The sequence below is a fragment of the Manis pentadactyla genome, chromosome 4 (assembly GCF_030020395.1).
Source record: "Manis pentadactyla isolate mManPen7 chromosome 4, mManPen7.hap1, whole genome shotgun sequence".
NCBI lineage: Eukaryota > Metazoa > Chordata > Mammalia > Pholidota > Manidae > Manis > Manis pentadactyla.
This window is the reverse complement of record NC_080022.1, coordinates 41,424,652-41,446,269: the sequence shown is the minus strand read 5'-3', so window position 1 is coordinate 41,446,269 and position 21,618 is coordinate 41,424,652. Positions and strand designations below refer to the sequence as shown.

The 21,618-nt window shown below is 35.0% G+C and overlaps 1 protein-coding gene across 2 annotated transcripts in view; it reads left to right on the top strand.

The window, feature by feature from the left end:
- The window catches only part of NRDC (nardilysin convertase), a 122,521-nt gene that overhangs the window by 94,220 nt on the left and 6,683 nt on the right, over positions 1-21,618 (top strand). For both annotated transcript variants that reach the window (XM_036893090.2, XM_057500207.1), the window contains 13 exons: positions 506-575; positions 2,779-2,856; positions 4,099-4,219; positions 4,298-4,356; positions 4,651-4,705; positions 10,049-10,153; positions 11,703-11,826; positions 12,370-12,456; positions 14,207-14,326; positions 15,407-15,458; positions 16,388-16,538; positions 18,723-18,850; positions 20,377-20,539. In XM_036893090.2, coding sequence (XP_036748985.2) covers positions 506-575; positions 2,779-2,856; positions 4,099-4,219; positions 4,298-4,356; positions 4,651-4,705; positions 10,049-10,153; positions 11,703-11,826; positions 12,370-12,456; positions 14,207-14,326; positions 15,407-15,458; positions 16,388-16,538; positions 18,723-18,850; positions 20,377-20,539 — 1,313 coding nt within the window. The remainder of the gene's footprint in view (positions 1-505; positions 576-2,778; positions 2,857-4,098; positions 4,220-4,297; positions 4,357-4,650; positions 4,706-10,048; positions 10,154-11,702; positions 11,827-12,369; positions 12,457-14,206; positions 14,327-15,406; positions 15,459-16,387; positions 16,539-18,722; positions 18,851-20,376; positions 20,540-21,618) is intronic.

Genomic DNA, 21,618 nt, shown 5'->3' with positions numbered 1-21,618 from the left:
TTGTATTCTTTCTGGCCATAGATTTTGTCTTCATAGAACCATAGAATAATAGTGCTGGGAAGAATCTTAGAGCTACTTCAGCCTAACTAATTCACCATACAGTAAGAAAACAGATACAGAAAGATTTAAATGCATGTAATTTTCTCAAGGTCATATAAACACTTAGTAAGATAAAGGTAGAGCTGGATTTCGACTATGGGTCTCCTGATTCCTAGTCCTGTATCCTTTCTTGTAAGAAGGGATCCATCCTCAGGAGCATTTCATATTTTCATAGTTCTTTTATCCATGTTTTCTCTACCTATGAAATCAAATTGAAAAGAAATTTATAAAAATTGCATTATTCAAACTGGAAAATTGGCAACTTGAAATAATGATTACACTGTATTTAACCTTCCCTGTTTAGTTGAGGATGAAATATATTGAGTTTTTAAAAAATTTCATGTAACATAGTAAAACTTATGGAGGAACATTTATATCTATTTTTCTGAAAAATATTTTTGTTTAGTTGTTCCAGTCAGAAAAATTCATGCTCTGACCATCACATGGGCACTTCCCCCTCAACAGCAATATTACAGGTAAGAGTTCAAGGGCAAATTTACTCTATTTAAAGTACTCTAACAGTCTTATTTTTAAAGCATACTAAAAGGTTTAAATTTGAGGGATCTGGATTTATAAACAAAGGTAATGTGGTGAACTGGTAAATTACTACTGATTTTTCAAGCCCTGTTATGTATTTTAATATCTTTTTGTTTATTAAAAACTAGGGCAATTAGTTATCTTTTCTGAGTCTTTGAAATTCAGTATCTTAGTATGAATGCTAACTTTTGTAACTATTTTCTTTAGTACTTCGAGTACAAAAATGTATTAGCTTGTGATTTATTTGTTACTAGTGACCATTTAGTTTGATCTTGTCTAATTAAAGTTAAATAATTTTGCACCTGGAATATGACTGCAGTATAAATCTCAAGGGCTTACTCCTTTGACTTAAGAATGAGTGAGAGAAGTTTTATACAAATTAGGAAAATATTCAGCTTGTTTATATAGTTATCTTACATGAACAATATAGCATGGACCAAGAAGCTCTTTCAAGACGGGGGTCAGTCAATGTCTACAAGTACATTTCTATATATATATAAATAAATGCCAAAGAACTGATAAAAATTTAACTTAGCTTTTTAAAACTATTACCAACAAAAGCATGAAGACACAAGCGGAAGACAGTAATTTGTATTGCTTATATAAGCTCAGTAAAATGCTTTTTTTAACATTTATGTTAGAATATTAGAGTAAGTCTTATGAATTTAACATGAACAGTATTACCACCAATGAGAAAGCAAAAAACATGTATATTGTTTGCTTGCCTTCGATGCAAGGATAATATAGGAAAAAGTAGTACATACTTATTGTATAGTTATGTTAGAGTATCCCAAAAAGTGTTGAGTTATTATACACATATTTATAAGTTTATTCTGTTTGCCTTAAATTTTTGCTATAAAAATAATACATGCTTTTAAAATACTAAAATAGGACAAAAGAGTTTTCAAAGTAAAGCCATGCTTTTCCTTTTGTCTCTGTCCTCAAAGATGTGCCCAACATTAACAGTTTCTTACATATATCCATCAGACATTAAAACAATGATTATTAAACTTCTTTTTTATGGAAATCAAACTATTCTATGTATACTATTCCTTTTTTTTTTTGGCAATGCTTATTACTTAATAAAGCCTTGCTTATTCTCTGATTGATTACTAAGGTACATGAATTCCTAGTAAATTCGCTTTTTTTGGGGAGCCATTGTTTACAAATAAGAAAATGTTTATCCTTTCAGAGTTACCAAATATAGTACAGTTAGTTTTGTTCAGATGCAAATGTTGGATGACCAACTGGGTTTACTCTTCAGCTGATTTGTTCACCTATATCAGTCTTAAATATAAATATAATTCAAATTCAAATTTTAAACAATGTGTGGGCTTTGGGGATTGTTTAACATAGTTGAAATCATTATGTCTTTTAAGACTTTACTGAACATAGTTCTGTAAACTCATTTTAAGTTTTAAGAATGTTTAGATTTGTAACCTAATTTTTCTGTATATTTTTATTTTGGTAGGAATACATTTCCAAAGTTATAGTAAAAGCCAGTGGGAAGAGACAAAATAACATACACTACTCAGACTATTAAATATTAAAGTATATTATTATATAGTAAAGCATTTTTACCACTTACTGGTGTCATGAAAACCCTTTAAATAAGTAGTTAGGCAAGTGAAGAGAAAAAGAAAAATACAGTGAGGCTTTCTCTTGCCAAGATCATGCATTTATTTAAAGGAAAAAGTAAAACTATAAGCCAGATTTTCTGACATATAAAGCAGCACATTTCAGTTTACTATAGAGTCTGATGGAACACTGGAAGCTTTTACAGATGCAGAGTGATTTATATCTGTATTAGACTCTAAAATGATACAGAATCTATATTATTTCCATTTCGGGTAAAACAAAAATGAAAGATTTTACCGTGAAAAGAATTAAGTTTGGTGTCTAAGAGAAAAAGTAATAAATTTTGGAGTGATTATACTATTCAGTGATTTTGGATGAAGAAATTAAATATTCCCATGTTTTCTGTTTTTATCTTGCTGCTATAAAATTAATTATTTCATGTGAATGGAATTTATATGAGAGAAAGTTTATAATCATATTCTCAAATATCAGTCTTAGTAAAATTTCCTGGTATACTTATACCTTAATTATTTTTATTTCTGACCTTAACTTTTTTTTTTTAAGGGTGAAGCCACTTCATTATATCTCTTGGCTCGTTGGACATGAAGGCAAAGGCAGCATTCTTTCTTACCTTAGAAAAAAGCAAGTATTCAATTAACAAGTGCTCTCAGTGTAGCAATCTCTGAAAAATTAGAGATAGTAAGTGTTGTATAACCCTTCTTTTCTGATTTAGCTTTGTCTGCTAGGAAGCCTAAAATCAAATCTAATGCTTAATTGTAGTCATTTTAATGGCCATATTTTATTTGTGTATTTTTTTGGAAGCTGCCTTATGTTGAAAGTAGTTGTACACAAAAGTTTTTAAAATCACGAACTAATAGATTCCAGAATTACATAAAAGATTAGTTCTAATCAAGAATTTAGATTTGAATAGTAAATAAGTGAATTATTTAAATGCTGTGGATCTCTAGGCTTTCCCAACCCAAGAGGGAGACTTTAATGAAAACTTACCATTGGGCAGATTAATCATAAGTATGTGGGACTATGAACAGTATATGCAACCGTGTCAGCAGAAAGTTTCCTAATGCATTTAAGCACTTGTTGAAGTTGCTTAGCCACATAACAGAACTACAGCTTTAGAACGAGGACCAGTACTTTTAAGTAATTCCTTATTTAATTTTCTATACACTAATTCAAGAATGGAAAGGTCAATGAGAAATTTAAGTAAATACTTTAAAACATTGATGTGTACTAGAACATTCAAAGAAGTTGAAAGGGCAGGGTTATGAAAGAATAAACTAATGATACTAGGTTTCAGATGTGCACAACCTTTCTGCCTTACTAAACTTTATTAGAATTTCAAGTTCTTCATTCTGGCCACCTCCCTTCTTATTTTAGACTACTAGATTATTCTAGTCAGGAAAAGATACAGTTTCACTGCTTCTTTCCTAGACAACGTATGTAGGTTAACTGATAGTTTCAAAGTGCTCACTTGACATTGTAAGTAGGCATGTATCTGAAGTGTTTTAAGGCTTCTCCTGAGAGACAGGTTCTAAAAGGGATGAGTGCTGTTCTCTTCAACAGAAATTACTGTGGCTTCATAAAACTGTTATGTTTTACTATGCTGTAATATATATTAATGTATCCATTAAATAAATACAGCTATTATTTCCTTCCGATGATTCTTGCATGCACAGCAGTTCTTGGGAGGTCTTGTGCTCTTAAACTTTGTACTTTTAAACTTATTGTTGGAAAGCATGTTTACAGCAAAGTCTGAACTCCCCAAATTTCATACAGAAAGCCTACCTATTTTGTTATTTTGAAGTATTTGTAGATTATTAAGACCAAGATCTTGATTGGGTTATTTTTCGCCCCCCCAAACTGTAGGTGCTGGGCTCTTGCATTATTTGGTGGAAATGGTGAGACAGGATTTGAGCAAAATTCTACTTACTCAGTGTTCAGCATTTCTGTTACATTGACTGATGAGGGTTATGAACACTTCTATGAGGTAAATAGTTAAAATGAAAGTTTTTTTATAATATAGATATCACTTTATGCAAAAGTGTAATCAGATGTTTTGTTTCAGGTTGCTCATACTGTCTTCCAGTATTTAAAAATGTTACAGAAGCTAGGCCCAGAACAAAGGTAATACTTACTTATTAGAATTGGGCCTGGAGTTGATCCAGGATGTTTTAACCTTCAGGCTACCAAAAGGCATGCTTTAGTCCTGTCTTGATAGTTTTTCAGGCATTTCCTAATTTAATTTCCTTTACTGGTGCTATATCCTTATTCCTCTACATGTGAGTACCCCATGTGAATCATAAAACATTAAGGGTTTACATTTATGTAACCAGTCTGTCTGTCTATATGCTTCTCTTGCTGATGATTCTAATGACAAATTTAAATATGTATTCTAGTTTTAAATTTCTTCTTTCATAGGATTTTTGAAGAGATTCAGAAAATTGAGGATAATGAATTTCATTACCAAGAACAGGTACTGAAGTCAAATTCTTTTTTGAATGTTATCTGTGACCAAGTTGAACCAGTATGGACATTGTTCCTCTTTTTGGAAGTGTCACTGGAGTTTTAATTCTGCCACTCTCTGTCATGTGAGTCTCAAGATGGCCTTGAGGCTATCTGAAAATTAACTCTTGTGTTGAGTAGCAGTGAGAGGATTAGGCAGATTGACACAGATCATAATTGTGTGACAATCATATTATCTATGTAGTCATCCATCTGTCTATCCTTTTGATAAACATTCATGGGAATTAACATATTGTGAAGACATTCAACAAGAAAATCTGTGGTAATGACCACATAGAATATTAGAAACAGTGTGCTTTGGGATTTCAGGTCAGGAAGAGCATTTGCCTTGACTAATAAGATCAGCGAGGCTTCATGGATGTGGCATAAGATTTACATTCTAAGTAGTGGGAAGCACATAAATAAGGAACTCCCGGGGTATTGTGAGAAAGTGAATGATCCTGTGTATTTGTATTGTAGGCTATATGAAAGGAAGGTATTGTATGAGACTGAAAGGTACAGAGTTTAGAGCAGGATTTTTTTAAAACCCCTTTTGTGCCTTGGATTCCTTTGGGAATCTGTTGAATCCTATGGACTCCTCAGAATAATATTTCATCCCTCCAACTTTTTAAATTTACAAAAAATTGCTGTAGTAATAATACGCTTAATTCATCACTTAATTTCACTAATTGGTAATATTTTGCGACATTTTCTTCTCTCTCTCTTTCCTTACATATGAATGTCTGTGTGTCTTTGTGTTTTTCCCCCCCAAAATATATGAGATTTAATTACATTTACTTCACTCCTAAATGTTGTTTTTAGCATATATCTGCTATAAACAAATGTATCCTCTTGTATAACCTCACTAAAGTTTCACACTCAGGGAATTTAACATTGAAACAATACTTTTAAATATTATGCAGTCCATAGAATAGTGTTTTTAAGTGCATAAAATACAGTAGTTTACAAAGGAATATTGAAATAACTCAAAATAATAAAAATTAGTAATATATGTCTATGAATAACAAAATCTAGCAGTACATCTTAGTTTAAGTAGCAATGAGTGATATTTTGAGATATCTGCAACAACTATATTGTGATTTCTATTGGTTATAGTCATAGTACTCATACAGCTGTGGTTTGTTGCCTATATTCATATTTGAATAAAAATTGTTAGAGGTTAGTGAAAATTTTTAAAAAAAGTAATTTCTTCCCACTCCAATTCATGTACTCATTCCCTCCCCCAACTTGCCCACTGTATCTTGAAAGAGATGTCTGAGAACCTTCAATTAAGATCCCTGATTTTAGAACAGTTCATAGAGAATCTTGAAAGGTGCCTTTTTTGGATTATCACCAGAGACAATTCCCTGAATATCTACTACAGGTAGAGAAGATGAAGTACATGAGGACAAAGTCACAAAAACTATAAACTTCCTGTTGTTCTTGACTCCTGTGTAATCTGCTCTGTATACCTGAAGTCATTAGAGATTGAAATAGAAATCTTTTTCTATGAAAACAGAAAGACTGCTGTGACTTATGTTAGCTATTAGAGGTTTTTTTTAACACTTGTCCCTATAACTAGATTGGTATGTGTAGAACCCACAAGATATCTTACCAGGAGTGGTTTTGTTCAGTGTCCTTATTAGCTGTGGTGGCAATATGTGGGCCAGCACTGTGGCAGGGAAGGAGTGGGAGCAAGAACTGAGGACTACCGTCACACATAAGTGATACCCAAATTTCTTTTTTGGGGATCAGCTTTTTACATTGGTTGAGTGAATGACATTTTCTTTCTTTCTGCTCATCCAATTCCTTCTTAGCAAGACATTCCAAGCTATCTGTTTACTGTCATCTCCCTATTTGGCTGCTCCTTATTTTTTTCACCTTTAGCAATATTCATAAATACTTGATTTTAAAACACAAACCCAAAATATCTTAGATTAAAACCTATCCAATGCAAAGGTCTGTATCTCTCTGTGAACTGCTAAATTAATTCAAGTAGCTCAGCTTATTTTGACTTTATTATAGATTTCTTTTTTCTTAACAAAGTTGGAATGTCACATCTTCAGATTTCTGGTTTTCTTCAGTAAAGGCAGATGGGAATGCCCTTTTCAAACTATTCAAAGCAGTCTTTTTTAATTAAGAAATTTGACATTTAAAAAAAATTTCACATAGGAACTTGGACTCAGTATGTCTTTTATATCAACTATTCGAACTAGAGAAAAGCTGTATAAGTGCTTTTCTGTAGGCAGAAAAACAGGAATAAATGTAACGGTAATGGAAGTCCAGTGAGAGTTTGTAGACAATATTAGAGGATAGAAAATAACAATTGTTGGAGAAGATGTAGAGAAACTGGAACCCTCATATACTGCTGGTGAGAATGTAAAATGGTACAGCTGCTTTGGAAAACAGTTTGGTGGTTTCTTAAAAAGTTAAACATAGTGTTATCATATAAGCCAGGACTGACACTCCTAGGTATACACCCAAGAGAATTGAAAACATGTATGTACACAAATTATATTCATTATAGTCAAAAAGTGAAGACAACCCAAATGTCCATCAGCAAATGAATAAACAAAATGTAGAGTATGCACACTATGGAATGTTACTCAGCCATAAGAAGGAATGAAGTACTGACTGATGCTGCAACATGGATGCACCCTGAAAACAGGATGCTAAATGAAAAAGGCCAGTCACAACAAGTCACCTGTTTTATGATTCCATGTATATGAAATTCCAGAATAGGTAAATCTATTGAGATAGGACACAAATGGTGGTTGCCAGTGGGTGGGGGGGTGGTTAACGGGGAGTGACTGCTTAATGGGTGTGGGGGTTTCCTTTGCAGGTAATAAAATATTCTGGAACTAGATAATGGTGATAGTTGCACAACTTTGTGAATACAAAACCACTCTATTGTACACTTATTTTACTGATGTATCGATGCACAATCATATTGGCTTCAAGTGTACAACACAGTGGTTCAACAGTTACCCATATTATTAAATCCTCACCCCCACTAGTGTAGCTACTGTCTTTCAACATAGGAAGATGTTACAGAATCATTGGCTACACTCTTCATGCTGTACTATTGTACCTGTGACCAACTTATATTATGATTGAGAAATTTTGTGCCCTTTTCTCTCTCCCTCCTCCTCCCCAACCCCTCCCCCACAGTACCCACCTGTCACTTCTCAGGGTCTATGAGTTTACTGCTATTTTGTTCATTTTGTTTTGTTTTTATATTCCACAAGTAAGTGAACTCATACGGTTATTTGTCTTTCTCTGCCTGTCTTATTTCACTGAGTATAATACCCTCTGTCTGGGTCCATCTGTGTTGTCAAAAAATGGCAGGAATTCTTTCTTTGTTATGAATGAATAACATTCCACTGCATATATGTACCACATCTTCTTTATCCATTTCATCTATTGCTGGCACTTTGCTTGCTTCCATATCTTAGGTATTGTAAATAATGCAGCAATAAACAGGGGTGCATATATCTCTTTGAGTCAAGGATTTTGTTTTCTTTGGTTAAATTCCTTGAGGTAGAATTCCTGGGTCAAATGGCATTTCTATTTTTAGTTTTTTGAGGAAACTCCATACTGCTTTCCACAGTGGCTGCACCGATTTACACCTCCACCAACAGTGTAGGAGGGTTGCCTTTTCTCCTCATCCTGTCCAAAACTTGTTATTTCTTGTCTTTGGATAGAGGCCATTCTAACTGGTGTGAGGTGATATCTCATGGTTTTTATTTTCATTTCCCTGATGATTAATGATGTGGAGCATATTACTCTGTTGGCCATCTGTATTTCTTCTTTGGAAAAATGTCTGTTGAGGTCTTCTGCCCATTTTTAATCAGGTTATTTGGGGTTTTTTGGTTTTATTTTTTATTACATCTTAAATAATTTTACACTTTAAAAGTGTGAATTTTGTGGTATATGAATTATGTCTTTAAAGAAATTGAAAGATAGCATTTTAGTGTTTTTCTTGGTACTTTCTCCATTGTCTTGGCACCAAAGATCTGCTTTTAGAGTCCTTAGCGTATTTTCATAGGAATTTTTTTTTTTTTAGTATGCATTACTCTATTTCATCCTCAAAATAAAATCTATATTTTCTTCATTACAGAAGCAAAAGCCATTCCTACAGGTTTTAGTACATCACTTAAAACGTTATAAGAAATATTTTTGATTCACTCAGTTTTGTAGCATACTGATTAGAGCAGTTAATTTACAAATAAGTAACTGGTGAAAATAACTAAGAAAATTTGAACAGAGTAGGAGTTTAATTTATCATTAAGCAATAATAGCACTTTAGCTATTCAACTTGATGATTCAGGAATGTTTTCTGAAGTGGGGCCAAAAAAGCTAACAATGAATCTTTTCTTAATTTTTTCTTGCTGTGTTTTTATGTGCTAATGGATTAGGTAACATGTATCTTTGGTCTCTAGTTTGATGTATGTGTGTCTCTTTTCTTCTCCATGAATGCAGTAACCTTCACTTGTATCCTGCCTTCCATTAGATGAGAGAACACCCACATTGTCTAGTAAGGGACTGGACAGTGGTATTCTGGAAAGACTATTCACTGCTACATTCAGAGGCCTGAGTTCTAATGTCTACTCTGCCTGTCACTGTGCACTCACTCTGTGACCTTGGGCAAGTCACCAATTAATCTGAGTATATTTACTCATTGTAAAATGTGGGAATAGAACTACTTGATACCTTAAAGACTTGTCAGTTTTAAGATTCTATGCATCTGGGTGCTCAATAATACTTGAATTGAGTGTTATTTCCATTTCAGAAGTTCCATTGAGAAGTATTTCCATTTCAGAAGTTAGAGGGCTTGTCGTCTCTTAGTTTAAAAGTGATATAATGTACTGATTAACTTACAGTTTTATCTAATGAAAAATTTTGATTTCTATATTGATTTGATTCATGTCTACAAATAATTTTTAGGTGACAGTGTTGTTCTGATAAAATGATGAAGACTCTGTCTTCAGGAACCTCATAGTCATGTGGGGCACTTGACATGTAAACAAGCATGTATGGTTCAGTGTTGTAATTACTCTTATGAAGAGTCTGTGACATGATTACAGCCTAGCGTGTTGTGTAGAGCTAAGGATGGGGAGATTGGAGGGGTGCTCTGGCTAAATTTTCTTAGAATCCTGAGCATCAGATTCTTAAATTGCAATTATATCTCATTATATCTGTTCAGATGCTTTGGTTTCATTGTTTGAAAAGGAGAAAAAGTATTTGTATTTTGTGGCAAATTAAAGATAATAATGGGGAGTTTCTGATGTGAAATAATTTTACTTCTTTACAGACAGATCCAGTTGAGTATGTGGAAAACATGTGTGAAAACATGCAGCTGTACCCACTGCAGGATTTTCTCACTGGAGATCAGCTTCTTTTTGAATACAAGCCAGAAGTAAGGAGGTTTCCATTTCTAAACTTACTTTTAGAGAAAGAAGAGGGTGAGAAAGTACATAGATACATTTTAAACTGTGAGAATGGAGAAAACTTGGTTATATTTAGTCAAATTTTTTGTTTGTTTATACAGAAGTATCAAAAGTTTTGTGGATAATTTTTCATGATTTTTGGATATAGATTATGTTTTAATATGAGGAGAAAAATCAAGTCCTCCTCTTAAGTACTATTCTCACTATTTTTCAAGTGTTGAAACATATACTAAAATAGTTAAAGTGGATCCTAAAAATTCTGTGCTTTAACTGTTAAGCATTCTTAGAGATTTGTTTAACTTACCTTTTAATTCAATTGGAGACAAGACAAATCTTAATCATTTGAAAATATTTACAAGAAAAATATAAGATTCTCTGAATTTGAAACATATGACTTATAGGTAATATTACATACATACAAATAGTTTGTCAGGGTCTTCCCTCCACTACTACTGGGGAATAAGTCATTTTGTTCCATATAGGGTAGCAGTTCTCAACCAGGTGTGATGTTTTCCTACAGGGGCAGTCTGTTGGTGTCTGGAGACATTTCAGTTGTCACAAATGGAGGGAGTTGGGGGAGGGGGTTCTTGGCATCTACTGGGCAGAAGCCAGAGATGCAGCTATACATCCTATGGGACAAAAGGTGGCACCCTGCAACAAAGAATTACCCAGCCCAGGACGTCAGCAATGCCAAGGTTGGGCAACTCTGACACAGTGTATTCCAAAACTACTAATTTTAAAGAGGGTAGGGGAAAGTAAGAGCAGCAGCGGCTGCGCAAACTTGTCATCCCCCTAGGATGGTTGTGCCAGGGGTCCAAGCGTTTTTTTTTTCTGAACCACCATTTACTGTTTTTTCTCAAAGAAATGGTGTTTAAGTGGTAGTTAGGATCTCAAATCTAACTCACAAAATTTTCTGTTTAGTCTTTATCATGGTCCTTATTGAAAGAGTCCCTATACTAGGATTATTGTATTGATTCTTGGGTATGAGGTGTGGTATAGTATCTAAGGTTAAGAGCATAGTCTTTGGAATCATGTACAAACCTGGTTAGAACTGCATTTTTGCTACCTCTAGTTGTGTTGTTCTTTGCAGATTACATATTATTTAACCTGAGCAAACTACTTAACCTTTAACCTCTGAGACCAAGTATTCTATTAACAGGATATACCTTAAGGTTGTTTTTAGAATTAAATGAAATAACATGTTAAACACCATCTGGAACATAGTAAAAGCATAATAAATGATAGCTGTTTTCTGCTGCTAATACTGTTAGTACTCTGTAGGATTTGAGATGAGCACTGTTTATAGCATTATCAGGAAACATTGAAACAATTGATAGAGGAATGAAGGTTTGTAAATTAAGGGTTCATGGACTATAGATAGTTTCATGAGCATCTAGATGCTAGAGTCTTGGGGTTGTCTCACATAATGTGGTTTTAACTTTTTAACAGATATATTTGGTAAAGTTGCTGTGTGTGTCTCCCTGCCCCCCACCCCCACACCCCCGTCCCCCAAATTAGGTCATTGCTGAAGCCCTTAATCAGCTAGTTCCTCAAAAAGCAAATCTCGTTCTGCTGTCTGGTGCTAATGAAGGAAAATGTGACCTCAAGGAGAAATGGTTTGGGACTCAGTATAGTGTGGAAGGTAAAGTATTTTAACAACTGTCTTACATTTAGGTATATTGGACTCAACTGGGAATTTCTATTCCTTAATAATTTGTCTGATGGTTTCTGTGGGAAAAAAAGTATATCACTTTTTAGAAGTTTACTTTGAAATGAAAATTTTTCATACTACTTTGCAAGAAATCATTTTCTGCTATGTTCATATTATTAGCTAGTGAACAAACCCTGTTGTCTTTGGGGGTAGGTTTTGACTGTTCTTAGAAAAGTACTTCTCAAACTTCAGTGTGCATATGTCACATGGAGATCTTATTAAAATACAGGCTCTTATTCAGTAGCTCTGGGGTAGGGCTTGAGATTCTATATTTCTAATAAGCTCTCAGGTGATACCAGTGCTGCTGAGACCACACTTTGAGTAGCAAGTATCTACAATGCCTGGATATGTCACTTACAGTTTTCCTAAAAAAGGAGAATTGACATGTGAAGGCCAGTTGTTGACTGGATTGTTATTAAGAGAATTCTGAACATTGCATTATTTAGTGAATAAATTTGTTTTACATCACTGCAGATGTTGAAAGCTCTTGGGCTGAACTGTGGAAGACTAATTTCGAATTAAATCCAGATCTTCATCTTCCAGCTGAAAACAAGTACATAGGTTAGTAAAATAGCAATCATTACACATAATCCATCCATGTACTATATTGATAAAAAACTAATAGCATTTGTAAAGTATACTATATTTTACAGAATATCATTTAGATTCATATTTGAGTTTCCCAGTAATGCTCTGGAGTAGGCATTACTATTTACTTGTCCCAATGAGAAAACTGAAGCTTGAAAAGCAAAGTGACCTGTCCTAGACTATTCAGTTGGTGAACAGAGGAAACAGGACCTAAACATAGACCTTGGGACTCTCAGAAGCATTTTTTTTTCTTATATTTCATAGCCATTCCTTTCATAGCAGTGTCTATAGGAATTGCCATTATCTTGTCTGGTTGTTCAAGTGTTTTTCAGACTATAGGTTGCAACCCATTAGAGGGCTGTGAAATCAGTGTAATGGGTTGTGAGGTCAGTGTAATGAATTATGAAAGCTTTAAAAATATTAATTAAAATGGAAAATAGCAAAATGTTTCATTGCATAAAGAAAGGGTATTATTTCAAGAACTTATTTTCCAGATAGGTATTTATGTGTATCTGACTACTAGCTTGCAATGGAAAACATTTTTAATTGTGAGAAACACTGGTCTAGGTCAAACTTATGCACAGTTGTATATAACTAACTTACTCAGAACACCATTTTCCCCAGCAGTTCAACTCCTAGGTATATACTTAAAAGAACTGAAAACAGGGGCTCAAATAAATACCTGTACATGAGTGTTCACAGCAGCATTATTCACAATAGCCAAAATGTTCAAACAGCCCAAATATCCATCAGTGAATGAATGGTTAAACAAATTATAGTATATATATATGATGAAGTATTACTCAGTCATGCTACAACATGGGTCAACCTTGAAAACATTTTGCTGAAAGAGGGGGTCACATAATATGTGATTCCATGTATATGAAATATCCAGAATAGGTAAATCTATAGAGCTAGGACACAGATGATTGTTGCCAGTGCTGGGGGTGTGGTTAATGGGGAGTGACTGCTTAACTGGGTGTGGGGGTTTCCTTTTGGGGTGATGAAAATGTTTCAGAACTATGGAAGTAGTGGTTACACAACATTGTGAGTGTACTAAATGTCCCTGAACTGTTCACTGTAAAATAGTTAATTATGTATTATGTGAATCTAACCTCAATTAGGAAAAAAAGCCTTTTTAAAAAAGTCTTACATATTTTAGACAAATTCAACATCTTGAATTCTTCAAGTATCTAAACAACCCAGTTCTTTATAGTAAATATAGCAAGTACTTTTTTTGTTCTTAAGTTTTTCTTAATGTAGCTGTTTCTCACCTACATATTGATGAAACAGTTTATATTTTCATTAACTTAGAGGATGTATTTGACTTTGTTTGAGCAGAACTATTTTGTGAGCTTTCAAACATCCGTAAAGTTGGTAGAAGATATTCTTGTTCCATAATGGATTCGTTTGTAAATTCATTTATACAACTGTCCTGACCAGAATTTCCTCTCACAGTTAAGATCGTCTTTTGAGAAAGGGATTGATGCAGAATATGAGAGATTCAGAATCAACCCTTGGGAAATTACAGATCTTCAGAGTTCAGTGTGTTTAGGCCAAGAGAATTTTGTTTTCAGTATTGTCTAATTTACTGCACTCCAGCATTTGAATTTGGCTTATTTTTGCCACAAAGAGGAAATTAATTAGATTTCTGAAACCAAGATCAGGTTGCTGGAAGTCCTATTGATATACCTGAATGAATTATACTCTTTTCTTTTGTTAGCAACAGACTTCATGTTGAAGGCTTTTGACTGCCCTGAGACAGAATACCCTGTTAAAATTGTGAACACGCCACAAGGTTGCCTGTGGTATAAGAAAGACAACAAATTCAAAATCCCTAAAGGTAAAACGTTTCCCTCCCAAAAAGGAGTGAAACAAGTATAGCAACTCTTTCTCTACTTCATAGCAACCTTTCTTCCCTGCCTCCCTGTCACCTCCCTCCCTTTCTCCTTCCTCTTCCACTTGAAGGCCTTTCCTAGGCTTATCTATCCAACCTGTACCATGCTCCTGTGCTATCACAGAAATCTTGTAGACATTACAGATTCCAGGAAATAAAGATTCGAGCCTAAAATGAAGTTGTTTTCAGGGATTTTCCTCTCAGCTAAATGAAAGCAGATCCAGGTGTTTAGCTATCTTAGGGAACAGGTGGTATTTTTTGAGCATTATTTTTAAAAAGAGAAAAGAGTATGCTGAAGGAAATTATTCTTAGACATAACAGATGTAGTCTAGCATTAATCTTCCATCTGTCTCCCTCTGCCATTTTGTTCTTTAGAATAAAGGAAGCACAGTATACAGTTAACACCAAAGTTCTTGGCTTCAGTGTGTTAGCCCAAACTGTATTGCCTTTATTTTCTGTTCTGTGCATAGGAACTTACAGAAGCAACTCGGAATCAAAGGCTGAGTACTCTTGGTTGCCATTTAACTCATATCCCTAAACTCAACACAACCATACTGTAGCTCTGAAGGATTCTTGAGTTCATTGTGAAGGTGTTCTTTAAATAGCTTGTAAGAGTTTCTAAAACTGTTCATGTTTATTTGGCTTCTTTAGGAAGGGTCTGCTATAATTTTATGTGAACATTTGGATTGTTTCCTTAGTGTTCCTGACATATATGCTATAAACATTTTTCCTGACCAAACCTGTTGATGAATATGAGTGTTCATAGACTTCTCTCTGTATCTTCCTATATATCTGGTGTTCTGTAGACTAAAGTGTGCCCTCTGGACACTATGTAGAATGGTAAATAATCACTTTTTAAAGGACCCTTAAGAATAATTAGGATTTAAGGATTAATAGGTTTTTTTTTCAGAATCTGTAAAATACACACACACATGTAGGTACAGTATGAGGGGAGAATAGCAGATGTATAAAATATTTGAGGCTTCTGGCCTGAATTTTCTTACTTTTGGTCTTTTTTTCTTTCAGCATATATACGTTTCCATCTGATCTCACCTTTGATACAGAAGTCTGCAGCAAAGTAAGCAATCATCCTCTTCTGGAAAATATTTTTTTATTATTGAAAAAATGTTTTTTTCATTCTGAATCACTCTATCATTTTCTCTGTCAGTACTTGAGCTGTGCTACTGATTTATGTATTTGTTCTGTGCCCAAAACAAATTATTTGTATCGATAGTAACATTAAAGTGGAATGTGGCTGCTCCCTCTCCATTTGTAAAACAGACTGAGCAGTTTACCCTAACTGTCGTAAAACTACTGGACTGAAAAAGCTCCTTAGAGATGACTTTGGGTTAGCTTCCAGTCTACAATAAGGACTAATGAAACTCTTGATCCTATATTTAGGTACTGCTAAGGAATCTGATTACATTTTGTTGTTAGTAAATTACATATATGTTTATGTAGATGCACCATGGGAGGTCAGAGAACCTAAAATGTGCCTGAAACCTAGGGAGGTGCTAAGAAAATGTGAGCACACTTCTTCCTTTCCTTTGCCACTTGAACTGTAAAAGCCAACCTTAAAATGACAAGTAGCACTAACATTTATTAATATCCTCTTAAAAAATGCATTGCCCTCCTCCCTTCCCTCAGATTTTTATGTGTCAATCAGAAAACCTAGGCCATAGGTATAGCCAGAGCCTTTAGGCCAGTTGTCTTTGATGCCTTTTACACTTATCCCATCATGCATTATAAATATTATCATTCTCTGCATGTACTTGACATGACAAGGATTGGGAAGCACTGCTGAAGGGAGGAGTTGTATAACGCCCCTGGGAAACTGAGTCCTGGGTGAGCGGTATTACATGTGGCTCAATTAGTATACAGTTTCACATTCTGGATTAGTGAATTAACACATTTCTAAAAGTGAAGGTTCTTACTCTAAATCAAAGCAAATATATCCATGTCTCTTTCTTGCCAATTAATGACCCTATTTACATTTTATACTCTCAGTGTCGTCCTCTTTGATATCTTTGTCAATATCCTTACCCATAACCTTGCGGAACCAGCTTACGAAGCGGATGTGGCACAGCTGGAGTATAAGCTGGTAGCTGGAGAACATGGTTTAATTATTCGAGTGAAAGGATTCAACCACAAACTACCTGTAAGTACAAATACTCTGTTTTCTTCATAGAGAGCTTTAGAATTTTGTATTTATGTTTGTTGCCCCTGTAGCGCCAAGCATAGAGGCTTGTGCATGGGTGGTGTACATAGAAATTATTAATACGGATTTATCGTGTTTTCTTGGCTGATGACAGTTATTCTAACTTTGGCCACACATAAGAGCAACGTATATTCATTAATTGCTTGGCAACGCATATAACACAGCGTGTGTCCGGGCTTGATATCACTTACCTTTGCTGTCAGCTTCTCTGCCATCAGGACTGGCATTTAAGACTCGTTTGAGCTTGACTTCATACTGTACAGCAGTAATGGATTTAAAGCACATTGCCTGAAATGGAGTAGAACTCAAATGTGTGTGTCCTTTGTCTCTTCTTTCATTCTGTCTCTTTGTTTTAAGTATGTGTGTTTTGTTTTCCTTCCAAGTTTATGAGCCTATAAAAACTGGTTTGTATCTTGTTAGTAATTTGTCTTTTGTGTAAGGAATGTGTTTCAGGGTCACTTTGTCAAAAATTTTATAAACAGAGAAAGAAATAATATGGAATGCTAGCTAAGAGGGTTAGACCATCAAATACCAGGTAATGTAATGTACCCAACAATAAATTTTATATCTTGATTTCTTGGGTAGAACATGTATTTTAACATTTGTGAAACTGGGTTCATACGGGAAAAAATCTGGAGGATGTGGCCTGGCAGAAGTTAGAACCGTGCTTAGAGGAGATAGCCTCCACATCTTAGCAAAGACCCTAAAGAAGTCACTCATCACAGTGAACAAAGATTGGTTCTAGCAGGAGACACCATGGAGTATTTTACTTTTGTCAACCTTCAGAGGCCTTATAAATAGACTGTAGCTTAAGAACCAAACAGATTAAAATCTAATACAGTGGCTATCATTTGGGAGGTAATGTTTTAAAAAACACAAACCATAGAAAAGTACTTGAGGTTCTTCATTTTATGAAGCTCACCTGGCCTTAATATTAAAACCTGCTATTTTAATATATGTGTAAAACTAGAGACTAGTTTCACCTACAAAATATAGATGAAAACATTCTAAAACTTTGAAAATTAAATGTAGCAATATAACAAAAAGAGTAATTCACCATGTTCAAGTGCCAGGAATGCAGAGGGTTGATTGTTAGGAAGCTGACAAACATAAATCATCATAGCACACACAGGTCAAATGAGAAACGCTATATTAATATGGTGATAAATGACAAAAAAATCATTCAATAAATTTGGGCATTCCTAATAAGTAGGTATGGAGAGAAATTACTGACACACAATAAAAAACCTTAATTCAAAAAACAGTAACAGCAAATATTACAGTAACTCATGAAATGTTGAACATTAAAGCTAGGAACAAACCAGGCTGTGACAACTACAGTCACCTCTGTTATTCAGCATTATTTTAGAGGTTCTGGCTACTACATTAATAAATGAAAATAAAAACACTTGGAAAAGAAAATGGTGTTTTGTTTTGTTTTGTTTTTGTAGATGATATCATTAAATTCTTAGGAAGCTAAGATATTGCTAAATTTAAAAAAATAACAGGATATGGCTGATCACAAGATCTGAATGTCAAAATCAGTGGCTCTTTTTTGCTATAGTAGCAATAACCAGTCAGAAATGGATGGAAAAAATCATTCATTTATAATATGGACTAAACAATAAAATACCTAGGAATAAATAAAAAAGCACAGACCCTATCTAAAGAAAACTGGAGTTTACTGAAGCATATAAAAAAAGATTTTAAAGAAGGGAGAGACTCATCATGTTTCTGGATAGGACAGCTTGGTAGAAAGTTGTTATTCCTTATAAAATTAATATATAAATATAATATCCTCCCAATTAAAGTCACATTTAGGGACAGTAGGGATGCTAGATAAAATTATTTTTAAACTCATTTAGAAAGAAAAATGTTTTAAGAATACCTATGGAAAACTACAAAAACAAAAAAAGGGAATCATTGCTCCAAATTTAACAATTATTAAGAATGTTAGCCCCTGACGATAGTATTTGAGTCATCAGTACTTCTCTTTTATCTCCCACAATGCCTACTACCATGCTGGGCTCCTGAAAGAAAGACAACAGGAGACATTCCCTTTCCTAAACTTTAGTGGATTTTCGTGTTTCTCCACTTAAAAGTTCTTCTTTCTTTTCTTTTCAGCTACTGTTTCAGCTCATTATTGACTACTTAGCAGAGTTTAGTTCCACACCAGCTGTCTTTACAATGATAACTGAGCAGTTGAAGAAGACCTACTTTAACATCCTTATCAAGCCTGAGACTCTGGCCAAGTGGGTATACTTGAGATTAGCTTATAACTTGAGGGCCTGAAAGTATTTTCCTTCTAAGGGTGGGTGTGGGGAATGAGGCTATAGTTTCAGTGCTTATTTTCACACATTAGAGTTGTGCTGTGGTTTAGGAAAGCAGTCCACAGGCTTTCTAAACCCAGCTTAAGTAGCTGCTTGTGAGTAGGACTGAAAGTAGCCTTTGTACTTAATTAGAAGTTAAAGGTAAAAAAGGGTGTTTTTCCCAGTTTGTAAGTAAATGACAGTTAAAGAAGTGCTGGCTTTGTCACAAGTGTATCCCAAAATTTCTTACTGGTGATTTTTAGTGTCTTGGATATTGTGGTAAGAAGCTCAGTTAAACTGCTTAATACATCATTTAAGTGGCAACTGCAACTATCTAGAATTCAACCAAGTTTCCAGAAGAGAGCAAAAAGGCTTCTGGACAGTCTGTATAATAAGGCTTTCCTCACTAATAGGCAACCCTTGGGCCTTTCTCCAGAGCCTGCTTTTGTCCGGGGCTAATGGTAGCCTATTGGGTACCTTTGTGTGAGCCAGAAGAAAGTACCCCCTGGATGTACCCTCCTTCAGCAGGTGGGAGAGAGAGAATCGTCACCTTTGAGCAGGCACAGCCCTTTGTGCACATGCCTTGTAAGCCCCTCCTTGACCTCCTTGTTGGGCATCTATAAATGGTAAACAAATAGCACAACTTTATTAGGAGCCCTGATTTTGACAGTTATAATGAGCACAGGTAGTAGGGGAAAGAACAGTTCAGAGTCAGAGATGTAATAATTGAAAATCTGGTCACAAAAAGTCACAAAAACTTAACCAAGTAAAAGTCAGAGAGTTGTCTCAAACTATTGATCTGATGAAAAATAGCCTTGTGTATCAGTTAACTCCTCAATACCACTTTATTAAAATGTAGTAAATTAGAGTATCTATATTGAAGATTTGTTAATGTGCTAGATCTAAGAACTTCACATATATTTGTTTTATTTACTTCTCACCAAAACCCTGTAACGGTTGCCATTATTTCTCCTATTTTACAAATAAATAAATTAAATCACAGATGTTAGCTAACTTGCCAACTTCAGGCAGTTTAGTGTGGGGAGGTGGGGAAGCCGTTGAAGGACAGGGGTTAGTCTGATTCTGACGTGGAACCACTACCTGTACTCTATTGTCATTGCAGTAATAGATATCCATAATGGTGACCCCCATTAATTAACAAAATGTTAGTAAGGTTTCACATCAAAATAGTAATAATTCTAAATTGGCATGTGACTCATCTGGCAACTTACATGAAATATTTTATTTTGCAACTGAGATAAGTGAGTTGTACCAGTGAGCAGATCTATGTATAAATTTGTATATGCAATTTTAAATGCTTTTTGGTGATCATGACATTGTTTCCCTATCTTAAGTTGTGATACAAATTATCTCTCCTTGGGAATATATCATCTATAGAAGCTTAACCAAATCTTTACCCTCAAGAGTCATTCCTTACAACAAAACTTCATTTTCTGTCCTCTGTACAGAGATGTGCGGCTTTTAATCCTGGAATATGCCCGTTGGTCTATGATTGATAAGTACCGAGCATTGATGGATGGCCTTTCCCTTGAGTCTCTGCTGAACTTTGTCAAAGAATTCAAATCCCAGCTTTTTGTTGAAGGCTTGGTACAAGGAAATGTCACAAGCACAGTGAGTGTGAGGTGCTCTGTTGCTCCTGGCCAGGTCTGAATGCTGATGTGGGCTCTGGAATTACTTTAGTTCTTGCCTAAAGGGGAAGCTCAGTAGTTTTGGCTTTGTCACAGCACAACCCCTATGATGTGGGCAAGACTTTCTTATGAAGGAGACTGCTGGTAACAGGACATTGAGTGGATGGGTTTGGTAAACATACAGTGTTGGTGATGTCGAAGACTGTGGAAACCACAGTTTAATTTAGAGATTAAAGTGGGAGGTGGGGAGTGGTGAGGGATATAAACACACACATTTGCATACTTAGGCAGAACTTGTATGTCAAGCTAAGAAGTCAAGCTGAGATCTTGGGCTTTATCCTCTAGTAGATGTAGAATCACTGAAGGATTCAAAAAAGAATTTGTCATTAAGAAAATCCAGAGACCAGTTGACATGAAGTATGATTCCACTATATGAAGTGTCTAGAGTAGTCAAAGGCAGAGAAACTGAAAGTAGAATGGTGGTTACTGTGGGTTGGTGGAGGGAAAAAGGGGAGTTGTTTTATGAGTATAGAGTTTTCAGTTTTGCAGATGAAAAAGTTCTGGCGTTCAGTTTCACAATGTGAATATACATAACAGTTTGGAAATGTGCACTTAAAAATGGTCAAGATGATAAACTGATGTGTTTCTGCCACAATAAACACTGTCTGAGGTTAGGCAAAATACGTGAAAAAAAAGTGCCTTAGAAATGAAGAGGTATAGAGGATGGCCACTGCTCCGTGAATGGGTGTGGGGGTGAGGGAGCGGCGGGGGTCTAGGAAGATGTCCAAATTTCTTGCTTGAACCAATGGGTTGGCAGAGGAGTAGGAATAGTAGGTTTGGGGGCAGATGAAGGGTTTGTTCTTATACATAGTGAGTTGGATGTGTCTGTGGAACCTTGTGACTCTCTGAGGCTTCTTCCAGCCGAGTGCTTATTTGGGACTCTCCCTCAAATGTTTGGCTGTTGACCATCTCCCTGCATAGCCTCCCCATTTTCTCAGGACTGGCCTTTTGATGGAATATATGAATGGCCACTCTTGAGATGGGCTGCTGTCCTCCCCACTT